The sequence below is a fragment of the Fusarium graminearum genome, chromosome 1 (genome assembly GCF_000240135.3).
Source record: "Fusarium graminearum PH-1 chromosome 1, whole genome shotgun sequence".
In the NCBI taxonomy this organism is placed as follows: Eukaryota; Fungi; Ascomycota; class Sordariomycetes; order Hypocreales; family Nectriaceae; genus Fusarium; species Fusarium graminearum.
The window spans coordinates 3,072,670-3,096,546 of record NC_026474.1 but is presented as its reverse complement, the minus strand read 5'-3'; the positions used below and the strand labels follow the sequence as shown (position 1 = coordinate 3,096,546).

The window sequence follows — 23,877 nt, the reverse complement described above, 5'->3', positions numbered from 1 at the left end:
TTGCCTACTATTGCATTCATTCATGATCAAGAACCTGTCTAGAAGCCATTGTTTCGCATCTTGTATCAGACAAATGTCTCTGTTATTGAACCGGATGAATAAGAAACTGCAATTATAATCGTGATGAATCAATCCGATCAATGAACACCAGAATGGACCGGAATCGGATCGTAAAGTGCTTTCTTTTTTAAATCGACATCGTTTCTCTTGGTTCCAGCGCCTCATCGTCAAACAACATTTCTTTTTACTTCATTATTCACATTCATACATATCGCATCTTGCTTGAACCGTCTCACACGCCCAGTCTCCATCTCCATATCCATCCGCGCGGATCCCTGCCTTTGAGATTCAAAGCTAGGCCGTATTTTCCCAAGCCGAGAGACAAGAACACGCTACGACACGACACAATTGGCACAAAATCGTCCTGGACCAGCGGAGGCTCACACGCTTGATACACGCGCTTCACGTCAAGCCTTGGATCTTAGCTCAGTAGCGTCCGCCCAAAGCTGGCAATGTATGTATGTCTATGTATGTACATTGCCGTGCCTTGCACACCCCGTTTCTTGTGCTATGCAGATAAGTTTGTGCTGTGCTGTGCAGTTCACACCCGTCGAACCAAGTCAGCCAAGACATGCCCCCGCCTGCCCTACTACCACTTGCCTCCGAAGAGCGTTCGTTCCTTGAATGGTGAGGTCAAAATATTAGCGCAAGTCAGCCCGCAAAAGCGAAAGCAGTAATAATACGTGCAGAGAAGCTTTTGTGATGTTGAGGCGATGCCCGATGTGTCGGTAAGGAGGAAAGAGGAGATGAAGACTCCCTTGGTAGAGATTGAAAAAGTAGAAAAAGAAAAACAGGAGACGTTAATTATTAGACGGATTGTTGATTGGTATTGAATTCAATTCATGGATCTGTAAAAGCAAATCGAAGCTTCCTTTTTCTTCTCATGTTTCGGTCTTGCTACCAGGATTTGGTTTGACTGGATTTCCTCCGCTCTTCTGAGTGGGTAATGGGCTGGGTCCAGTAGTAGGTGTGCGACTCCTGGTGGCCTCCTCTCCTCGGACGGTCTCCTAACAGGGGCCGCTTTAGGTACCTCCACCCGCGACTCCAGGCGTTGCGTTGCGTTGCCCAGCGCGCAGAAACCAACGGTACCTGCCTGCCGTACCTAACAGTAGCGTTGGAGCGCGTACCCGCAAGCGGTACCCGTGCCAGGAAACCAAGGAAGGTGGGCAAGTCAAGGTCAAGGTCAGGCAGCCCGGGGCGAGAGGAGGCAGGAGGCAGGAAGCAAGCAGCAGGAAGCAGCTGCTAGCTCTAGCCTGAGATGCATATGAACTGTACATTTTACCTTTGGTCCCTACTACTCTCATTATTATGCTGCACACCCAACATCCTGGCACACACCATGAACTCTCCACCTTCACCCCCCAGCAAGGGTTGGTCCCATCCAATCCATCCATGGGATCCATGAATCTCGCTCTACGCTGCTGCTCTGCATTACTCTACCTAGCTAAGTTAATGTACAGTTGGTTAAAACTACTCTGGTCGCGTACCTCTCACCCAGTCCTTTTCCCCTCTCTCTATCCTCCTCCTACCTCTTTTCAAACTTCCTTCCCCCCTTCCTCTTTAGCTTTGTTGAATCCCCTCAATCTCTCATTAAGTCTTTCACTCTCCCGGAGCAGGCCTGAAGAACCATTTGAGACGAGGAGAATTATAAATTGAATTTTTCCCCACCCATCACCCCAACCACCCCCAAGGGCTTCTTTCGCTCAGCATCTCTCCCTCTCGCTGTTCCCAACCTATTAAATCTAGGCCAGGAAACAAGAAACCCTTCGAGACTGTGAGACGAACCGAACCAGGAAAGAAACAGGAAGAAAAAAAAGTGAATCAAAAAGACCTTTACTGGTATTTCGCTTTTTGAATCTATTCTTTTTCTCAGCTGCCAATTCCTTCACTCCAGCTTGCTTGACTGTAAAATTCCTCGGTTGCATCTCAAACCTACCAGGAATTCCAATCTCAACTCAATTCACTCCCTCTTTCGCTCCCGCTTTCGCTCCCGCCGCCGACGAAAAGCCTCTCATCGAAGTGCCCGCTCCCTTGATTCACTTCATCGAAGCAACGAAGAACTAGTTCGCCAATCAAATTCCCCAGTGACCGTTCGGACCACTAGGAAAGGAGAACTATACGACAAGATAGTTATCCAACTTTCTGTTCATCAAGCACCATCGCAATCAACTGACCAACCACCGACTTGTTCGATCTCGTCGCTGTCAATTTCGATCGGACTGTCTTGAAGCCAGAGTGTTTAGAGGTATGTCATTAACTGGGCATTCGGTCTGGCTTTATTAATAGCATGGGTATCTAACTGTCCTAACAGCTGCATGCCTAGTATCCTACTTCCGCATACCGCTCTCTTCCCCACAACGACGCTTCTTTTTCCATCCTTGAAGATTGCCCGTGGGAGACGTTAACTCGTTGTTTCCACTCAATTTTAGGGACTGTCTCATCTTCTCAACGATTTCTGCTCATCTCCCCGACCTGTGCCGGTAAGACTTACTCCTTCCCCCCTCGATACCGAACTCGTGCCAGCCCAGCCTCGATTGTCTATTAGAGTCTATCGCCCAAGGGATACCGCAGAAACCGTTCTTAAAGAGAGTGGCCCTGGCAAAATCGAGATCACGCACTAGTATAAACCTCATACTGACGCACATGCCGCATTAGAGCCCTTGAGAAGATCTCGTCTTTAAACAACCCCTTTTCAAATCCCTTTTATTGCCTCCACTGTCTGTTAAGCTACATGCACCTGGTTTCTTTCCACCAGCCATCATCAATCTTTTCATTTTCTTGCACGTTCTTTAATAACTTAATATCCTAATTTATCGGTTTGCATCACTCTTTATTGCAACCGTAATCAACAATCATTTACGCTCTCAACTTCGAATTATCCGACCACAAGATTCCTGGCGAACCGACAGTCTCTCATTCGACACCAAGTCATACAAGACTACAGACACTCATCACCACCATCCGACAAATCAAAATCGCCCAACATGGCTTACTCTCAACATGACGACACCTTCTTCGTCGAGTCCGATGAACCTCAACACCGAATCACAGCCCAAGAGGCAGCGAGAATGATGGCCCGTCAACGACAAGACATTATTGGTGTCGAACTCTCACGGTTAGCAGGTGACGAATACCTTGAGGATATCATGCAACATATGCGACAAATGGAGGTACGTAGAGATGATATTCTCACGCATCTCATATGCTAACCGTCACAGGATGAGACTCTACCTGACGCTTCCCTCATCGATATGCAACGCGAGATTCAATGGTTTATGCGACCTTATTTGATCGACTTCCTCATCGAGGCTCACGCCGCCTTCGGCCTGCTACCTGAAACTCTCTTCCTGACTGTCAACCTACTGGACCGATACTGCTCAAAGCGAGTTGTGTACAAGCAACACTACCAATTGGTTGGATGCGCGGCCCTACTCATCGCTGCCAAGTACGGAGACAAGAAGGATCGCGTTCCCCAAATTCACGAGCTCAACAACATGTGCTGCGGCCTATATGATGCTGGCATGTTCACTCAGATGGAGATGCACGTCCTCAACACCCTCGACTGGATCATTGGTCACCCTACCGTCGACTTCTTCTCTCAACTCATGGTGGCGGAAGAGGGTGATGATCAGGAGGTTTCGCACATGGCTGCTTACCTCTGCGAGATCGCCCTGTACCACCGCGACTTTGTCTCCACTAAGCCTTCAGTCCTGGCTCGATCTTCGCTTGCACTTGCTCGTGCCATCCTCGGTCGCACAGAAGTTAACGATGGTGGTTGGGATCAAACAGAGAACGTTACCTTGATTACTCTATCGCACCACCTCCACCAGCCCTCACCCACACTCGCCCGCAAGTACTCGACGACAGGTTTTTCTCGCGTATCCCAGAAGCTTGCTGAGTTCATGGCCGAGCAAGCTGCCATTGCCCGTCGAGCCGCCAGCGCCAACCCTGCGACCCCCCTTGCCGAGCCTATCAACAAGCACACAAGCAACATCTACAGCACGCCTTCAAAAGGGCACAGCGCGATGGGGTTCGATGGATATCTAACTCCCCCGATCACCCCGGACGGTAACACTTTGATGGGTAACCACAACTTGGCCAAGGAATCATATGTCCTGCCTCCTCGATGCCCAGTCACTCCTACGCCTCCTCACCATGCGGCAGTATATGGTCAACAACAGCAACAAAACCAATACGTCGGATACGTTAACCAGCATGGCATGAACCAATAATGCTCTTCATGACAAGATATTGAATCGGACAATTCGACCTCAACGTTCACCCATGTACATCACTTTGGCTTTTCATACACAATCTTTTGCGACATTCTATTACTTGTTCGAAATCATTGCATGGTCGCACAACAGAATGATCTTTCACATATGTTTTTTTTCTCTCTTTTTTTTGGGCATTTAGCGACTTGTTTCCATTTTTTCGCGATTCACCAACATTTTTCTTATCAACACCAAGTCTAGCGGCACCAAAAAAAGGAATACGCGGATCATACCCCTTTCTTCAATTTTTCAGCAAACTTTCTGCATTTTATTTTATTAGGCTCCATACGACTTGCTCCCCCCGGTGTGGAAAGAATCCGCATACCCCGAAAAGGTCCTACAACAGGTTTCCATCCGGGGTAAACTGGTTGGCGACATAGATTTACAGTTGAGGAGCCTTCTCGACGATACGGATATCAGAGAACGAAAAGGAGACCGAGAATGCACCAAAAGGTCCCTCGCAGTGGATAAAAGGATACCCTCCCGGATATGGGAAAAGGCGGTCTATGGACCGACCTGTTTTATTAAAACGGGGACGATGGTGTCTTGACCTCGGTCTGGTACGATGAGGCGAGCCTACTCTTCACGACTGCAGCACACGATACGTCTGCATAATTTTTCTAAGGGTGTACGGGACCACATGAAGTTCAGTCCGGAAAGCCGACTGGTAGTTGGTCTCGGGGGAGGGATTTTGGCATTTACTAGTGCCTCTGGTTGGATTTACGAAGTTTGGACTATGGTTCCTCTCTTTAAAAGCAGCCCCCTGTCCTATGTATAGGTAGTTGTACGTAACAAAGACAGGCACAAAAAAAGAAGTAAAAATTCTTTAACTTTGAACTGTTCCAAATCGTATTCATTTCTCAATTTCTTCATTCCAATGGCAATCATGATGACTGTAAACAGCATCCATGGCTGTCACTACCGCAATTAATTGTTCCTTGTGATTTGATTTGATCGAGCCCATCCTTGATCGTGGGCGCTTTTGTGCTCAGCCGGATCTCTCTTTTGTCTGACTTTTGACTGACTTTCAGACCTCTAACTCTCTGACTCTGAATTCTGTGTTCACTTTTCTTAGGCAGAAGAGGTCTAGATCGTCGATGCACCAAGTGGAGGTTGGGAAAGCATATTGACGTCAGGGGAATTTCCTACTGTGGGGAGTTTGTAATTTCGGGACAGACGCCAAATGGCTGTCGCTTTCTTGTCCCTTTTCTTTTCAGTAACGGCGCTCCATTCAGAACCCCTGACTAGGAGTCACACATGCATAGAACTACTGATGTAGGGCATGATACATATTAATAGCGTATTGAATAACTTAACTTTGTAGTTTGCGGTCTTGGAGTAAGGGAGGTAGGTTCGTAAGGCTTGGCCCCCTGGATAATGCATGTTGGCATTTAACGATCAAATCCGATACTATTGGCGGTGTACCTAGAACTACTAATCTTGGCTGCCGGTCGTCAAAGCACAGATACGTCGTGTCATAATGTATAAGGCGCTAGAGCCTACATTCCTGGGCCGTGGTAAGGTGTAGTGTCTCTTCAGATCACATTACCAGGAGGCTTGGACCTTTTCACATTTCTACGAACCAGCATCCTGGAATATGGGTATGGAAATAATAAACGGATGCTGGGGTGCATGCATGTCTCATGAGTCAGAAGCAACGGTTCAGCTTGTGTTTGTATTTGTCTTTGTTGGTTCGTCCATGTTCCTCACGTCTAAGTGTAGGTGGTGAGAATGCCGCAGGGTTGTTGTGCTGTTTCCTCCATCCGAGACAAGACACGGATTCCGAATTGCTGACTTTGACGATCTCCATAGCTGAGGATCATCATTCACTAGCTAAATCTTTGGTGATTTTCTGTCTTGTTCTAGTGGAATATCACCCGTCAAGCTAGCAAAGACCGTTCCATGCCTCACTCTGCAGGAACCCGTGCAACGGTGTAAGTCTACAGAATGACGGTAAAGACACAGCTTCTAGACTCGTATTTTAGAACGATGCTAGTCGACACCGCATAACTAACACGTGTAGTATAAACAAAGACCAGATGAAAAGCCAAAACAGCACAGATACACCGCATAAGTCAACTGTGAGGGAGTGCTCACCGCATTGACGAGGCGCGCATTGATCCAGTTCTTGTTCATGTAGGGTAGCAATAGTTGACTCGGCCGAAAGCGAATAAAGCCTGTGAAATTACAACTTCCCCACCAGGGGAGACACTGCATGGCTGGGACGGAGATTAAAAATCCCACGACGCGAGACTGCAACAACAAACAATCGCACACCGTCTTTTCACATATTGTGCAGTTTGTATGTAAATAACACCGACTATTATATACAACATGGAAGAAGGGGGCGTGTAGCGAACAGACGCCACATTTAGCCACATCAGATGTGTGTAATGTGGCGGGCGAGCATAGGTTGAGTTATGCTGTGTCGCTTGAGACTCTTATTCGCTGGCTGTTTTATGCAAGGTTCATCATAGACAAGCTTCTCGCGAGTGAGCAGTGTTCAGGTTTCCTGATATTATATGCAACTACAAAGACGCACTGAATCTGAGATTAGCCTTAATACAACATTGATGTCATTTTAAGAACTAGATAGAGTATTATTAAATCTTGGGTGGGATGTTTGGCTGTCAGTCTTATCACAATATCAACAACCTAGCATGCCTGAATGTATCAAGGAAGACACCATAGTCACCAAGTAATTACATATTTATCTTAATGTCAATTGACTATACTCACAATTGCAACATTATGGACATTTGCTTATAGAAATTGATGACCTCCATTGGTAAGTTAGTAGGCAGTGTATGTCGTTGAAAACGTTAGTCATCGGCATCTACAATTTTTGACCAATCACACACAACCTAGAGAATCAACACCACGCCTCATAGAATACCATCCCTCCAACTTTCTCGATGCGACTTCATTCGACATAACAACCACACCCACATACAAAAGTCATGTCAGTCACACTACACACGTCGCATGGCGACATAAAAGTAGAGATATACTGTGAAAGCGTCCCCAAAACAGCAGAGGTTCGTCAACAATGTCAAACTTGCAATTGCATGCACCCTGAACTAACAGCTACTAGAACTTCCTCGCCCTCTGCGGCTCAGGCTACTACGATAAATCCCCATTCCACCGCGTCATCCCAAAATTCATGGCTCAGACTGGTGCCCCCGCAACACCGAACCCTCCCGAGAATCCCAAAGGCGGACGCAGTATTTGGGGAGGCGCATTCGAAGACGAGATCCGACCTGCGCTGCGACACGGCGCTCGAGGTGTGCTTTCAATGGCCAACAAGGGGCCCGGGACGAACGGATCGCAGTTCTTCATCACATTCGACAAGGCGCCACATCTGGATGGGCTCAACACTGTGTTTGGACGTGTGATCGGAGATGAGGGTCTGGCGACGCTGGCTAAGATGGAGGCTGTCGAAGTTGATCGAAAGAACAGACCGAAGGAGCCAGTTCGCATCGAAAATGTGACGATTCACGCCAATCCGCTTGCTGGTTGAGACTTGCGTATACTTCTACTACTTTTCCGGAGATACTTTGACGGCACGACTTTATGCGCAATACCCCTCCCCCCCCCCGCCCACCTCAGGGTATCAGAAAAAATGTCCACTAAGAGCATAATGGACGAAATTAGTAGGCCATCTTATGCTGCTTAGACTATGCCCTTAGGCTGTTTATTTCTGTATCCCTAGACTTAGGGGGTCAACTTTTCTGCTACCCAGCAGCCCCCAAAAGAAGGACTACTGCAATTGAACTGCGTCAGGCCCACGAACGTCGCATCATGAGATCGGATTGGCTTATGTACAGCTCGACATGAGAGATTCGTAAAAAACGCAAAAGAGTATATCATTATCCGGTCCGCAACCCTGATCAGGTCCCGACTTAATTCTGTAGCGAAAAACTACTCTCCAGGTATGAAGTCGGCAAGCTAGGAACTCATCCAAGTCCAGTGGCGACTTGGAAATGAGAAAGCTACTTGAGAATCAGTCAAAGTCAGCAGTCACTTCAGCAACCGCTTTTACTGAGAAATACAACAACTGCTGCTATCTGGTTCCGTTAGATTATGTAGTTGAGAGAGAGAGTCAGTTGCAACTAGGATGGCCCAGTCTCTCCAAGTGAGAGGATATCTGGTTGAAATAAATATCCGTGATCTTTCATGAACTCCGTGTATTTCTCCGATAGTTATTCGTTCTCATCTCATACCTCTAAAGTCTTAGTGTATGAAAATAAATAGCCTAAAGAGTATAGTCTAAGTAGCACAAGCTGACCTACTAATTTCGTCTCTTATGCTTTCAGCGGCCAATTTTTCTGATATCCTAAAGGCTCTCTCTACTATATTGGCAAGGATCAATCACGGTGTATTGTAACTTGAGTAAAAAAACAATATTTATGCTATTTCTTTGAACGTTTATACGTTTCTGTTCGCTAAACGAATAATCTGTAGTACTGTCGCCATGATACAACACCCTATGTATGCAATCCATTTTCCGACACCGTTTTCCCTTTTTCTTATCATAACTCTCGTTTCGTCTTCAAATTTTCACCAATCTTCATAACACATATTTTTCTATTTGTGCTTTGAGACAAAAAGATCAAACCCGACGGTTCAAGCTTGCGGTGGCAGAACAAGTTCATCACGATTGCTGACCTCAATAGAGCCCGCTTCGCCCTTGAACTGGTACTCAACACGGAGAACCTTGTCCTGGCCTGGCGCAGGGTCCCAGAAACCTGGCAAGCGGCTCTTACGCACCCCTTGGTGAATGACAAGGGCAGGTCCGTTGGCGTAAGAAGGTTCACTGATCAAAGCCGCAACGGCAATAGTCACATCAGCAACTTCGTCGCCTGGAACGAGTGAGCCATCTTCACTAGGGACACCGAACCTTGCACTGAGGATCACAAGGCCTTTGAGGGTCATCTGGCCCTTCTGCCGAACTTCAACAGGCTGTGCAAGAAGTGTGGTGATGTTGTCCGCTTCAAATCGGTGTTGGGCAATGGCGACTGGCTTGTCGGTAGAGGCGATGTCTAAACGACTACGTCGATGCGAGCGCGCAGTCTGTTGACGGCGGTAGCTAAGACCAAGTTGCACTGCGGCAAGACCGGCGAACGGCAATGCGCCAGCCCAGAAGAGTATGTCGGGTCCGAGTAGTGACCGCGGAGCGATGAGCAAGGGGACACTCAGACGTTGACCAAGGCGAGACCAGTAGACGGAGAGATGGAGATTGTGTATGCTCATACCAATTTCGATACCGATGCGCGTAAAACGACCAACAGACCAGAGGTTACGGACAGCCAAGTATTGATCCTGGAATCTATTTGAGCATAGTTCTGCTTCTAAACGTGCTGCTGCAGGCATGCCTGGGTCCAATGACGTTGGTGGAGCTTGGAAAGGCAGAACAAGGTCCTTGCTGTATCGTATAGCACCCGCTGCTGAGACAGGCGAGGCAGATGCAGAGATAGCCCAAGTCCCATGCTGACATGTGTTGATCTCGTAGTCGAGACCTCGAATTCCACCCTCGTCACCAGGGGTATCCGAGGAACCAGGGGCTGGCAATCGGTCGGATTGTCCTGTTCGGAAACCTAGTTCAATGCTGGGAGTGGCCCCGGGTGCTTCAGCATTGAAGAAAGCCGGGTTTATCGTTGAGTGCTCAGAGAAGAATCGAGAGTACTGTTCAGTACCAAAGGCCCAGTCGCCACTATCCGCGCGCAGGAAGCCAGTTCCGTGGCGTAGATTCTGATAAAGCCCAAGAGCAACACGGGGTTGAAACTCAGTAGAATCCCGCGAAGATTGTATGCTAGCTTCAGCAATGGTAGGCTCAGTGAACTTGGGCAGTAAGAAGTGGTGGTAGAGGCGGCTCCTAGCGGTAAGCTCAGGCAAAACATCCGCCTCAAGCTCAACAGCTGTCTTTATCCATCTAAACTTCTCTGGCGATGGCGAGAGCTTGCGGTTGATGAACTCTTGTCTGTATTGAAGAGTGGCCAATGGCGCAAATTTGTTCTCGACAAGCTGCATAAGTCTATGCCTCGAAATTGTCAGGGGTAGAAGAGGTTGGTATCGATCGTACAAGAGTGATGTTGGCACTGATGAAAGATCCTTTGAGATACCATAAGTAGATCCAGTAATGGTAACTGTGGGTGTAGCTACTTGGACACCAGGCTGTGACAGACTCTCGGCTGCCTCCTTTTCGTTCTTTGAAGTAAAACTCTCTATCCGGGCAATCTGAGGCTGCACTAACTTCTGCATTCCTGGAAGCTCGATCGTGACGGAATGGCTGAGAGCAAAGTCCAGGATCTGGAGTTTTGGACGGCCACTGGTAGACTCAGATGCATCCAGTCGAACACCCAAATCAGAGTTGGTACTGATACTGCCCTGTATGCGGTCCCGAACAGCTTCATCGAACGCGGTTTCATACTCCGACTTTACTGATCCCGTTTCTTCAGCTTGCACGAACTGGTCCACGTCATATTGTGCTCGGCGCACTGGGTCAATGAGTGTTTCAAAAGCATTTTGGACCCGGAGGAACTGTTGGCGAGCAATTGGACGCAGACGTGCAGGATAGCTGTCGGGGTAAAAGAGAACAAACAGGCGGTAGTATGCGTTTCGGATTTGCTGTTGCGAGAGCTCCTGTGTGCCTTGTGGGAGGCAGAAGAGGTCGTAAAAGTTGGAATCCGAAGCCTGCAGAACGGGCGGCGCATTGCTGATTTCATGCAATGTATCGTCATTCCCTTCTGTCGAGCTCAGGGCAGCCTTTTCGTCGTCTTCTGAGTCTTCATCGTCGGAGTCATCATCATCAGAGTCTTCCTCGTCCTCGTCCTCATCTTTGTCCCCATCCTTGTCTTCGTCTTCCTCATCTTCATCATCGTCCTCCTCGTCGTCTTCGTTGATCCCTTGGTCATAGATGGAACTCGCATCATCGTCCCAGAGGTTGAAATCTTGTCGAGTCGCAGCGAACTGCTCATTGAGAGAGAAGCGAGATGAGGCAGCTCTTAAAGATCGAGAAGAATTCGCGGCTGATGGATAAGAATAAGGACTATTGGTAGGATAAGGAGCTGGAACAGCTGCAGGATAAGAAGTTGGACCGGTCGAAGGATGTCGATGACGAGGTTCTTCATAGTTGGCCGAGGAGCGTGCTGAAGAGCGGACGGATGAGTTCCTCGAGCTGCGGTGGGGTCGAGCGCGGGGTACTCGAAGGCTCTCGCGATCGCGGTCACGACGACTACGTCTGTCGGTCATGATGATTGATTGATGGTGTTGCAAGACGAATGAATCTCCATTGGTGAACCAGAAAGGCAGTATATGCAGGGGAAAGAGGAAGAAACACAAGACGAAATAAACAAACACACACACGAACAGCTGTCACCGCCCCGGACTGGCGGCAAAGTGGAAGGCTCGCCAATCACGATGATATGAAAGCGGATGGATCATCCAAAGGCGTCTCGTCTCGCACGATCAAAAGGTGGGTTGATCCATTGTTGGAAGAATTTTGGGGCTGCCCAAAGTCCACTAGTAGGTACAGTAGCTTGCAGCAGTTGCAGATGCATCAACTCATTTAGTGGCTGATATAAATATTAGATTACTCTTAGTGTATGTATAGCCTAAGAGTAGACTAATGATTTCGTCTGTACTGCTTCAAGTCCCTATTCTTTTGGTAACCTGCCTGAGAGGATAGTGAGATGCATCCATGCTTGGTAGTACGTCACAGAGTGGGCAGTTGGGTTTGTATCAGAGTGTACATCGCCGAGTTCCACTTTATGAGACATGATTTGGATCGAGAAGCGATTCGTTAATCTTGAGTCCCACGTCTTACTACAGCATTTACATCGTCAGTTGCCAGTTCATCCCGCCTCGGATCATCGAACAGCTCCAGACCCACTACATTACCCCATATTTACAGGGGAGAAACTCACTAAAACATGCCCGCTGAACATGTGGCAGCGTTGGACAGGCGTGGCCATTATTAGTGGGGTAACGCCCTCACGTTTTAGACCACCAGCCAGCTTCATAAATCTCAAATCTCCTGCCAACTCGACAAGAACCAATAGACGAGACATTGGATCGTGGGTTTTGTAGGCCAATCCAAGGTTCAATTGAGTCAACATAACCTTTTCCTATGAGAGCGTTATTAGGAATCTACAGGGAATACTAGAATTCATAACGTGAAACTAGCAAAAACAAACCAACAGCCAATATTGTTGTTGGACGACTTGAAGCCATCTTCACCAACAAGACATGCCCCGGTTAACCCTCACATCTGTCATGCGGCATTCTCAAGTCTTCTTCCACAACATTCGGCCTAATCTCGTGCCTTCGGACTTGATTATGCGCCAAATGAATATGCAAACCATCAACGGCACTGTTCGTCATGTATGTTATGCATTTCAACAAGCTAAGCAAGGATCTGGCTTTCCCCAGTGTCAATGGTCACTGCTTATACCTTAAATGATTGTGATATCAACAAGGGACGTAAACAATGATTCTAAACGAAATAAACATCCATCCACAAGATACCTAACAACTGGGCCCTGCATCACCAGGTTACCCTTATAATACATTGTTTACTAATATGCACAGCACAGGCTCGTAAACCATGATGTCTGGTCCCGTTTTTGTTTAACAAGAGTTGAAAGTACCTTTACCTGGAAATCCCAAGTATTATAACAAATTCCCTGTAAAACCTTTCTCTGCCTGACCATTAGACTCATAGTGGCTCGAGGTGAGGGTATCATATTCATAGCACATATTGTATGCACAATGTAACAGCAAACCTCCCAGTCTCTCTCGGTCTAACCCTCAGACATCCCGATATCACTCTAATCGCTCTCATCACTGTCTTCGCACTTGTCGCTGTGACCCGCCAAGGTCTCCCGCAGCGTTGTCGAACCCTCGCGTCCTGTTTTGATCATGTCCGCAACCCTTCCCATGGTTCTGTCATGCCTGACTCCCTGCGAGGCCAATATTTCCTTTGCCCTTTCCACTGCATGGTTCCATAGCGCCTAATATATATCTGTTAGTTATTTCCTCCTCTTGCTCTCGCCCATAACTGCAAAACATACCACACATTGTTCAGCCACAGCTTTAGCACCCTCGTCAACAATTTGTCGGCGAAACAGTTTTTCGAAAATACCAATGCTCTTCTGTGGGACCGGATGATTGCGAGCGGAATGGTTGGCGGTCCGAAGCAAAGCGCACACATCCTCTGCAGCCCGTGTAAGAAGAAGATTATCGGTATTGCCCTGTTCTTGCATAACAATATTAGGCTCAACCCTAGAGATAGGTGCTTGTGCAGAGTCGCTAGAATCGTCAGTATGGCTCTCATCGTTAGAACCATTAGTGAAGTTAGGATCACTAGTATAGTTCTGGTCGTTGGCGCCATTGGTGTAGTTTTTGTTGTTGGAACCGTTGATACGGTTTCTAGTGTAGGTGTTGAAGACCCTCACTGTTTCTACTTGGGTGTTTATTCCATATTTGATAAATCGGTAGGTTTTCTGTGTATCTGTAACGCCGCGCACGAATTCGCGGTAGAAGAAGATGTGTTCGTTGATCTCTGCGGATAAGGGGCCAGCAGTCCAGAGTCCGTCCTTACATTCCAATAAACGGTAAATAGTCCTATCATCGTTGATCATTCGGAAAATGAGAGCAGTCCTGTCTCTCGTTGCCAAGTAGCGGTGTTTTCTTTGTTTGAAATCATCAGGGTTCTTCGGAAGGTCTTTATGGTTGAAACTAGGCAGCCTTCCTGGTAGATACTCTCCAACTACCAATACTACCTTTTCACTGTCTTATATTAGCTTATGCACTTGAAAATAGAAGATCAGTGCTCACATAGGAGCATCACTAAGGTCTAGGGCCTTGCGAGAGTGTTCTTGCTCGATGAGACAGCATGGCTGTCGTGTACATTCTGCAGCTGCTTTACTGTCCCCTATAGTCTTTTCTATGCGGATGGACTGGAAATCGGTTCGGTTGGGTTTGCCTGTATTGTAGGCAACATTTGACTAATCGAAGGCGAAAATTGAACTGGAATCGTCCATTGCAGATGTTATGTAAGATAGTGATATTATAAAGTCAAGTTGGTGATGAACGCTGCTCCAAATGAGAGAGTCACGGGTCGCCTGCAACTGTGCTATAAGATATCGGAGGAAAAAGAGGGCAATGCTGCGAAGTAAGGTTAGTGCTAAGTGATATTTTAAAGGAGAAAGTTGCATACCTTTTGCAGATGTGTTGTAGTATGTTGTAGGACGAGTGTGATGCAGCAGCAAGAGAACGATGCAGCAAGAGAGGGGTGCAGGTAGAGGATGAAAGGGGAATAATTTCAGAAAAGATGAAGGCCAGAAAATCGGCTTCTTTTATGCCTGCGAGTGCGAGTGTAGTGCCAGGTGGCAGTGAATCATTGCAGTCGGCCAAGTGGAGTAATTTCATAATTCTATTACGATTTTATGATTCCCTTTAGGCAAACTAGTATCTTTTTTATAAGTATAGCCCTCAATGCTACGTGCGTCATAGAAAAAGGAGACTCAGATACTAGAGCTATTGCAAGAGAATACGAGGAGTAAGGGGGGAGGAAGACAACGACTCGATGCTCTATCCCAGGCGTCTAACGAACCTAATAAGAAGCCTGCAGAGACACCAGAAAAGAGAGTGTCTATCAAATGATAATGATTCTGACGACTATTTTGACACTAAGGCGGTGGCGATCTAGAGGAGGAGACCCAGTGTTGCGTGTTCGTTCATCTACGCCTGTCCCTGAACATCAGGTCCTCTACATCTATTCAGCTTGCCGACAAAGCTTTTTTTGTGTTCATTGTTTTTTGTACCAGTCTAAATAAATTGAGGCATTGTGTTTTCTGCTATCATCTGCTGCCCAAGTAACAAAATGCTATGTTCGGCTTTTGGGGAAATGAACATGATCTTTGTTCTCGTATTTGCAAAACAAAAGGTTTGTATTCTTAACTGGATACTACAATTGGGATAGAAAGAATGCATTAAAAAGGCTTCTTCTATCTGCTAATATTCCTCCTCAGTAGACTAACTCATCATCCACAGATTTGTATTTGCTGACAAGTTTCAAGTTTCTTTACAACCGCCGTTAAGCCAGTCTCGACGGTAAACATTGCCTAACCAAAGACTCAAACAACTATTCAGCAGCTTGAATCACCCAAAACAGAAAATTTACTTCTATCAACATGTTCTCCTTCTTTCAAAGTCGAATCTCACCCCCTGGATTCAAGATCTACATGCCTCTGAGCAGCGACATCGGCGTAGAGCGATACCTCTGCCAGATTAACATCTGGGATCTCGCAAACTGGAAGTTTGAACTTTCCCCAAAGATATGTGCTAATCAGGTGAACAGAATCTCTCAATCTACCGGCGCCATAAAAGGTAAGTGGACTCTAGGAAACTCCCCCTTCCCATTAAATGAGGCCATGGACCTGGTCGAGCATTCGCCTGTCAGTGTGTCCTCATGCGACTCGGCAATATACACACTCGAGGAGGCGCGTCTTTTCATGCCTGGAGAAGAGAGTCAGATCAACGCCGAGATCATCGCGGAGCGGATGAAAACGAATCTGATCCTCGAAGGTAAGTTGATTCCTCCCCCTTGTCGCGACTACGAAGGTGATCTTGCTATTTTCTTTCACGCCATGGCCATCAAGGAAGAGCGCGAGAGAGCTCGCCTTACTGTACTTGGAAGGGTCAAAGAAACTTTACACTCTCGTCTTGCTAGAGATGCTCCCAAGGGATGGGAGCATCTCCACCCCATCATCTACGATGGACAGCAAGAGTATCACGGGTTCAAAAAATTCCCTCGGTATCACGCTAACCAGAGAGCTTACCTCGTCACTCGAGAGTTTAGGGACGGGATTTATATCGCGACCGCGATTAGAAACCTCAGCGCTTGCTCCCAGAGGGAGATTGTGAGGCTGCTTGAGGGGATTGAAGACCAAGGACGGGATGATATAATCTATGTGGCCAACCAAGGTGAGGAGATTCCCTACTACTTCGAGAGCGAGGATCCTGATTTCATTGAATGGATAGGGACTCGTTTGGTATGAATGAGTATGGGAAAGGGATTATGGTAGGGGCAAGGATAAGGAGTTGAAGGATGAATTTGTATAGGAATAAAAAATGCATTGATGGTGAACATCTATACCCAAGATACCAACTAGATATACTGTGATATTAACCCGTATGTTCTAGATATCTCATAAATCCAAGACTTAAGTCATCATTGAATACACCCAGGTACTCCCTTTGGTCACAAGGTAGGCTCACGTCAACATAAAGGGCCAGAATTGGGCAGCTGGCAAGCACTTTATTCTGAACTGCTCTGCCACTGTGATTCACTGTCAAGCCGATAAGTAATGAACACTGATTTACGAAAGCTTAGATTGCTGCCTGGTTCAGTCTGCATACATCTATCTGCCTGTGGATTCCTTCTCCTCCCCTTTCTTCCACAGAATCTTTTCAACCTTTCAACACCACCACACTCACATTGCGGCATCCTCCCACCTCTATCCAACAGACGACCGCGACTGGCAGATGATCGATCTGCCAGTAGGCATAGACCTCTTTGCCTTCATCCATTTATTCTTCCGAGGCGTAGTCTCAGCGTTCCTTTGGTTGCGACCATGGACAAAATTCCACAAGAGTGCCGCGGCATGATCAGCTCCTTTCTCACCAAAAAGGATCGCCTGAATCTTTCGTTGACCTGCAAAAAGTTCTACAACTACTTTGACTCAACCAATTGGAGAGAGGTCAAATTTTGCGGCTATATCGATCGTCTCTCTCCCATCTTCAAGTTCTTTCTTAATGAGAAGTATAGCGAGAAACATGAGCGTATAAGGTAGTCCTGTTATCTCACTCTTGTCGCAATCGACATAATTGCTAACTAACTTATATAGAAAGGTGACTATTCACATGAAGGGTTGGAGCAAGTCTTACCCATCATCTGCCGACCCTATTAAGCTCCTTGTCGACAGTCTCTCGAAGATGGTCGAAGTCAAGGAGATTATTCTGTATGATGAGAGACGCTTTTGTCTTCCTATAAATGGTGCTCAATTCGCTCGTATTCTGACTGGAACCCCTCGATGGAATACGGTCACAACACTCTGCCTGGAATGTTAAGCGCACATCGCTGTTGCAGCTCTCAACCATTGCGATCCTGACGTTCTGAAGAGTGTGTCACTCAATGCCTGGTCCCAAAGCATCAACGACACAAGCGACGAGTACTTAGATCTCCGGTCTATGTATTCAGCTCAGCCGCAGTCACTCGAGGCCCTCTCCTTATGATTCAAGCCCCATTCGGAACACTACAACATGGGCCTAGTGGCTGAAGAATACATAGATGGGGTACATCAAACCGTGAAGGATTTCCCTGGTCTCAAGCATCTGTACATTCATGGATTCCGCCTACTCAAACATTGTAAACGCCTGGGGCCCCTTGACGAACCCCTCCATCAATGCTACTGGGACTTCGTAAGCGACTAACATGCTGCTATAGTGATATACTTTGCTAATTATTTCGACTAGGACAGCGATGTTGATAGGCTCTGTCAAGCGTTGAACAGTTCTAATGTCGAGCATTTTGCCATCAGTCTTAATTTAGACTGCTTTGACGATGAGTTTCTAGCCCTTTTCATCGCCATAGGTGTACAAGGACAATCAGAAGCCGAATGTGAGCACCTATTTGACGAAAATGACTATGTCGACGACAGTCTTGGTTTCGACAAAGATGATCTCGTCCAGTGGAATGTCAATCTTACCAACCGCATCATCAGCGCTTGCCCAAACTTGCGTACAGTGAGGGTATACTACGAACCCAGCGGTCAATGCTATTGTCCCGCTTGTAGACGCGGACTTGGAGCTTATGTCTATGGCTACCGCCTTGATAATGGAGGGACGTTCACCGAGTTACGCGAGGAATAGGACCACAGGCTTAAAACATAGCGGCATCCTACTTCAGACTCGTAGGTGTTTGTCGTTATGCTGAGTGGCATGGAGCCTTTGAAGAAGGGATACGATGGATATACTGTAATAGACAGTCGGCTATCTTACTAAAGGTTACAGGTGATCTGTAGGCCTACCTTATCATTGTGACTCTCAACTATTGCGGATTTGGGACTATGGATTCGACATGCGAATCCTCGACCTTTTTGGGGAAGAGTCTTGCAGCTATTCTAGCTACAAATTGATAGTGCATTAATGAAACTCTTCGCGGGCATATCTAGATCTTCCTGAGACTTGTGAAAGTTTGGTGATATACCGGATTCCATAGGGCTGTAAAAACAAAGTTCTCAATTCATCGTAATAGCAAGACAGTAGGATAAAAAACAAAAAGATAATCTTGATGAGACTGGGACTCGAACCCAGGAGGATTGCTCCACCAGGAAATTGGTGTCAAGGTTAACCTTAACCTGGCGCCATAACCAACTCGGCCATCTCACCGGAAGGCTGCAGAATCTATAGACCCGCTTGATGAACGGCAGTCATTTTAGCTGGTACATAGATGCTGATTCAATCGTCACTGTCGAGCGAGAACGGGTTCAACAACTTTCCTAGGTACCTAGATAATGGGCAGCAGGAATGTTGGTCTATCGAGTCTTGGAGTACAAAAATAAAGAGCCTAAGAAGTCTGGTCTAAATATCATAAATATCATAAGCTGGCCTATCAATTTCGTCTCTTATGTCTCAAGTAGGTAACTTTATTATGGCAAACCGATGAACGAAGCATGTATCGAGCTTGCCGCTTGTGAGATCCTGGAACGCTTGAATGTTTTGGCATAGACTGTTCATAATCTCGGAGTCCCGCCTCGATTGTGTTTCTTTGGAAGAAACGATGGCTCAGTGATCCCTGGGTGTGATTTGCCCTTAATTGCACGAGTTGGCCATCCGAACCACCAGAGTCAATGTTCCAACTTGTTGCCCCATATTCTCTCAACACTCTATCCTTCATAGGCCTCTTATATACTCCCTCGACCTCGTTATCAACTGTTAAAAATTATCACCATGACATCACGCCCAGCTCCCATCAACACCATCCTTCCTTCACCCGTCTGGGCAGTCTTGGCGATGGATTGCTCCACGCCATAAGTACCTAGCGTCCAATGCATGAAGCCCCGTAAAACCCCTGGCTATCGCCTGGGGAATGCGCGCTAGGCCCACTATCAACCTGCGCGAAATATGAGAAAACGGGAATGGAAGAAAAAAGTCCAGCTTGTGGTTGGCTCCATGCTAGTAGGCGCTCTCGAGTCTTGGTATACAAAAATAAACAGCCTAAAGAGTGTGACTTAAGTGGCTTAAACTGACCTAATAATTTCGTCTCTAATCCTTCTAGCGGCCAATTTTTCTGATACCTTGAGGCCATGGCATTTCCGTCCGGCCCGATCGGCGGTCTCCTCCTGGCTCTGGCCTGGGCTGGACTCGAATTGAACTGGGATATCGCATTGGCATTCAAATCTCCCGTGTTCCAGCTTTTCTACCTCTCTTTTCCTTTATTTTTTCTCTCTTCTTCGTATCTCTTCAACCTCTTTTCAATATCGTTGTCGCCCTTGTTCTCCGTCGGCGATTCTTCGTGTGTAGTCCCATAAGAAAGAGCTCCTCCATTCGTTTTGTAGAAAGTGATCGGCATCACCGAGGGAACAAGCAACAAAACAAAAACAATGCACGCTTCCAAGATCTTGGCCTCCATTGGCCTTATGGCCCTCGCCAATGCAACTGTCATTCGTTACGAGCGCGATCTTGAAGCCGACGCTCCCGGTCTCGAGAAGCGAGCCGACAAGACCGCCGCTTGGGTCACCGTCGATGACGAGCAGCAGCCTGCCACGACCTACACTCCCTCGTACACTACCGTCGACGGTACCACGTCCATCGTTGACGCTGCTCCCCACGACCTCACTGCCACCGTCTACACCTACACCAGCTGGGCCAAGATATACACCAGCACTGGCGAGCCTCCCAACCCTCAGGCCACTGGCAAGCACGGCGAGGGTGTCTTTTCGCGATGCTACAACAAGGATGGCGATAATGCTCCTTTCTGCTCTCCCTACGCGAACAGCACTCTTGATGCTCGCAGGACATACTTCGGTGAGTTGCCAAAGCTATCAGCGCATCAATTCACGACCAATTGCTAACTATCTATGCTACAGTGACCTGGGACCCTGACTACTTCAACAAGACCAAGGCCTCTGACAACTCCACCCTCATGATCACCCCCCGTCTCAACTTCTTCAACGGCACCAGCAAGAAGTGGGAGAAGTACCAGGACTTCACCGACTCCGCCGTCCCCGCTGCTTGGGGCTACTGGCCTTTCGATGCCAAGTCGGACTACATCAAGCACTCGCATAACATCTCCCTCACGCTCTACAGCAACAGCAACAACTCGCTGGAAAAGACCGAGTCCACGACTCTATTTCTCTACCTCCAAGACCAGGACTTCCCCGAAAAGGCGAACGAGAAGCTCCCTGAGGGTCAGACTCTCATCATCGCCCTACCCGTCGTCTTTGGTTGCCTCCTCCTTCTCATCATCGGTGGTTTCCTGTGGAACCGCAAGACCCGCCACATCGGTCTTGGTAACATCTCTGGCCGCGCCCGCCATGGCTACACCGGTCGTGCTAAGCGCCGCATCTTTGGTGCCCGTGACAACGGCATCCAGCTCGATACTTCCGTCCCTCCTCCTGGCGAGTACCGCGATGCTCCTCAGCGTGCTCGTGCTGATAGCGACGGTCTCGGCAGCTTGGCTGGTAGCCCTGTCGATGCCAACTTCTCGCACCAGGGCACCGGTGGTAATGCTTTCCGTGATGAGATGAGGAGACAGGAGGCGGAGAGACGTATGTGAAAAAAAAGAGACGGGTTGATCTAGTTTAGGATATGTAATTGGTGGCTATGTCTGCATTGTGAAATACTTCGTTTCATGTATATATGGAAACTAGCGATGGCTGCATCAAGATGGAGGAGCAAGTGTAACGATTTTGACACGACGCTTAACGAGAAATTAATACAAACGCCTTGTCTATCATAACAAGATTATAATATGACCTCTGGTTTAAACTCAAGAGGCAACAAGTGCATGGTACATACATAAACGCCTCCCAAAACCAACCAACCAGTTCCAGAATCCCAAGTAATTGCTGCCAAAATGGTTCCATACGCCGGGCATCGTGGGTATCCCGATGCTATCCTTTGCAAAGTTCCCCTTTCGCCCCCCAGAAAACAAAAATCAGTATCAACTCCCTGTGGGTATGTGAATGAGAAGACAAAATCCCTCTGCGCCATTCTACGCCTTGACTCGTTTGTTATTTCCAACTCTCTGTACTTCGCTATCAAGACGACGTTTTATGTTTGCGGTTGGCGGTGTTGTTGGTGGCGTGGCCGGAGGTGTATCTTTTGACAGCAATTCGAAACCCGAACAAAGGTCAAGCTGGGTCTCTCCATCCTTCAAGGGCCGCATCAAATCCGCAGGAATCATTGTGGCAAGCTTACACTTGGCTTCGCATTCCTGATATGTTTCAGTAGTCCAGTCATCATCCGCATAGTTTTTGGCTTCGGCAATGCTGTACCCTGTGCTGAATCCTTCATGATATGCGTCGGGCAGAATTACTATGGTCTCACCAGGACGTTGGTCGACGATGCGGAAGGGTATGCCTAACTTTTCGAGCTTCTGAGGGAAGAAGAACTCGGCTCGATGCCGCATGAACTGGGAACATTTGCCTTTTCGACCAAGCGCTTCCTCGGCAACGTCGACAGCAGTAGAAGGGACCACGATCCAAATCTTTCGACCTTTATACAAATGGTTGAGTGAAACAAGTCTGAAGTCCTCAGCGTGTATCTGGAAGCTTGCCCCGAAATGAGGCCCTGATTCATACACATAAGGTGTGTGAATTCCTGGGATGATGGCCTTGGTCTTGTCGAGCCTGTCGCCTTTCAAAGGGTAAATTGGGCTCCTCTCAGGAACACCAGCTTCGAGGCGCTGTTCGGGGGTCCATGCAGGGACATCAGCCCGATAGCGCACATTGCGGATTTGTTTGCGATCATTCTTCCGGTACAACTTTCGTAGCTGGTCAATGGCCTGGGTGGCAGAAACCTTGCATTGTGGACCGGTGATTGATGAGCTGAAGCTGCCCACAGAGGAAATAGTCTCAACTCGCCAGAAGCTGTTCTTCTTGATCTGATTGGGTCGGTATGCGTTTGCAGGAACTTTTTGGGAGTCTTTTTCTGGTAGATCCTCCAAAAGCTCTTCTGGGAGAACGATTTTGAAGCAGCCATTGTTTTCAGCTTTGAGGCTTCGGGCGAAAGCAAGATTGGCAGCAAAATCGTTCCACTGTCGGACAGTGGGTTTGAGTCGCAGAATTTCATGGCCTTTGGGGCCGTCCCAGTCAAAATCAATTGGACCAAGTTCGGTTGGAAGTTCAGCAGGAGGTTCACCAAGTTCTGACGGGAGGTCACTCAGAATTGAACTGGCATCATCTTGGTCAAGTTCGGGAGGAAGCAAAGGCTCATTCGCTGGTGCTAGAGATGGTTGAATTCTATTGATGTCTGGCAGTGAAGAAGGATTTTCAGTAATGGGGCGCGGCTGAGGACATGGCGCTGATTCCATGACGTTTGGTGAGCTGGCGGGGATTGGACCCTGCTCGTTGGCAATCTGAGAAGCGGAAATAGGTCCAGGCGGAGGCGCAGGTGCGGGAGCGGGCGGCTGAAGGTGCGGCGAAGAGTGCTGGAATTGAAGACGAGGAGTCGCAAACTCATGCGACGGATGTTGAATCTCCATTGAAGCGAGGGGAGGGCCCGTCTCGCGATTGCGACGGACGGAAAAACAGTTGATGTGGTTGACGGTGGAGAGTGAGGGCGAGAGCAAAAGTAGGCGACGAGTGAGAGGTGAGCGTAATCGCCACCCTGGTTCAGTCAGTCACTTGGTCGGTACCTGTTTCACAGTCTAGGTAGTAGGTACTGGGTGAAAGGCCAGAATCTGTGCAATGAATGCGCTTCTATTGTGAATATTCGGACAATCCTAGAAAAGAGGCAGACGGGTTCCAGGTATTAACCGTCTTTTGATAAAGGTCGCGATGTCTGTGTTGTTTGTGCGAGATGGGAATTGAGGTGGGAGAGCAAGTGAAGTGAATCCAAAGGAATTGATTTGGTGCTGTAGAAAGGCGGAAGGACAAGAGTTTAAAAAGTGCTAGTCCAAGCCTGCGGTAGTAAGGGAAAAAAGTATCGATGGTCATCACTGGAATTTCGTGAAGGGGTACTTTGAACAAAGCTACTGCCCACCACCAAAGAGCGTCCATGTTTCTTCCATTCCCTTTGTCTCCCAAGTTTCCACTGAAAGAAACGAGCTGCAGTGGGAGAGCACCTGACCGCACTGCACTTTGCTATGGGATGCAGCCCGAAAAGATGGACAGGAGGGATGGATAGAAAGCAACCTACTGAAAAGACTTAAAGTGGAACAGGCGGGGGAGCCCAATGATTGGTCCAAAATAAAGAAGCAAAGCTTGGATTCTAGCGGCAAACCACCTGCAAGGTCCCTCGATTAGCGCGGGGA

The 23,877-nt window shown here is 47.7% G+C and overlaps 8 protein-coding genes and 1 non-coding gene across 9 annotated transcripts; 5 read left to right on the top strand and 4 right to left on the bottom strand.

Moving 5' to 3' along the window:
* Positions 1–3,044: 3,044 nt before the first annotated feature.
* FGSG_00941 (uncharacterized protein) lies at positions 3,045–4,292 on the top strand (the record flags this gene model as incomplete). The annotated part of the gene is made up of 2 exons (XM_011318380.1): positions 3,045–3,230; positions 3,279–4,292. 2 exons carry the CDS (start codon positions 3,045–3,047, stop codon positions 4,290–4,292), a joined length of 1,200 nt encoding a protein of 399 aa, XP_011316682.1.
* Positions 4,293–7,294: 3,002 nt separating this feature from the next.
* FGSG_00940 (peptidyl-prolyl cis-trans isomerase 10) lies at positions 7,295–7,854 on the top strand (the record flags this gene model as incomplete). Its single annotated transcript, XM_011318379.1, has 2 exons — positions 7,295–7,372; positions 7,429–7,854. The coding sequence occupies 2 exons, from the start codon at positions 7,295–7,297 to the stop codon at positions 7,852–7,854; spliced, it is 504 nt and encodes a 167-aa protein (XP_011316681.1).
* A 1,106-nt stretch (positions 7,855–8,960) lies between these two features.
* Positions 8,961–11,585, bottom strand: FGSG_00939 (uncharacterized protein; the record flags this gene model as incomplete). The annotated part of the gene is made up of 2 exons (XM_011318378.1): positions 8,961–10,368; positions 10,417–11,585. The coding sequence occupies 2 exons, from the start codon at positions 11,583–11,585 to the stop codon at positions 8,961–8,963; spliced, it is 2,577 nt and encodes an 858-aa protein (XP_011316680.1).
* A 1,577-nt stretch (positions 11,586–13,162) lies between these two features.
* FGSG_00938 (uncharacterized protein) lies at positions 13,163–13,975 on the bottom strand (the record flags this gene model as incomplete). Its single annotated transcript, XM_011318377.1, has 2 exons — positions 13,163–13,345; positions 13,406–13,975. 2 exons carry the CDS (start codon positions 13,973–13,975, stop codon positions 13,163–13,165), a joined length of 753 nt encoding a protein of 250 aa, XP_011316679.1.
* Positions 13,976–15,850: 1,875 nt separating this feature from the next.
* FGSG_00937 (uncharacterized protein) lies at positions 15,851–16,396 on the top strand (the record flags this gene model as incomplete). The annotated part of the gene is made up of 2 exons (XM_011318376.1): positions 15,851–15,923; positions 16,044–16,396. The coding sequence occupies 2 exons, from the start codon at positions 15,851–15,853 to the stop codon at positions 16,394–16,396; spliced, it is 426 nt and encodes a 141-aa protein (XP_011316678.1).
* A 576-nt stretch (positions 16,397–16,972) lies between these two features.
* On the top strand, positions 16,973–18,269 carry FGSG_00936 (uncharacterized protein; the record flags this gene model as incomplete). The annotated part of the gene is made up of 4 exons (XM_011318375.1): positions 16,973–17,187; positions 17,246–17,463; positions 17,671–17,819; positions 17,874–18,269. The coding sequence occupies 4 exons, from the start codon at positions 16,973–16,975 to the stop codon at positions 18,267–18,269; spliced, it is 978 nt and encodes a 325-aa protein (XP_011316677.1).
* Positions 18,270–18,688: 419 nt separating this feature from the next.
* Positions 18,689–18,788, bottom strand: FGSG_20515. The gene has a single exon. It is a non-coding gene; the product is annotated as a tRNA-Leu (tRNA).
* Positions 18,789–19,803: 1,015 nt separating this feature from the next.
* FGSG_00935 (uncharacterized protein) lies at positions 19,804–21,360 on the top strand. The gene is made up of 2 exons (XM_011318374.1): positions 19,804–20,426; positions 20,489–21,360. Exons 1-2 carry the CDS (start codon positions 20,003–20,005, stop codon positions 21,175–21,177), a joined length of 1,113 nt encoding a protein of 370 aa, XP_011316676.1. The 5' UTR covers positions 19,804–20,002; the 3' UTR covers positions 21,178–21,360.
* A 255-nt stretch (positions 21,361–21,615) lies between these two features.
* On the bottom strand, positions 21,616–23,106 carry FGSG_00934 (uncharacterized protein; the record flags this gene model as incomplete). The annotated part of the gene is made up of 1 exon (XM_011318373.1): positions 21,616–23,106. One exon carries the CDS (start codon positions 23,104–23,106, stop codon positions 21,616–21,618), a length of 1,491 nt encoding a protein of 496 aa, XP_011316675.1.
* Positions 23,107–23,877: the final 771 nt, after the last annotated feature.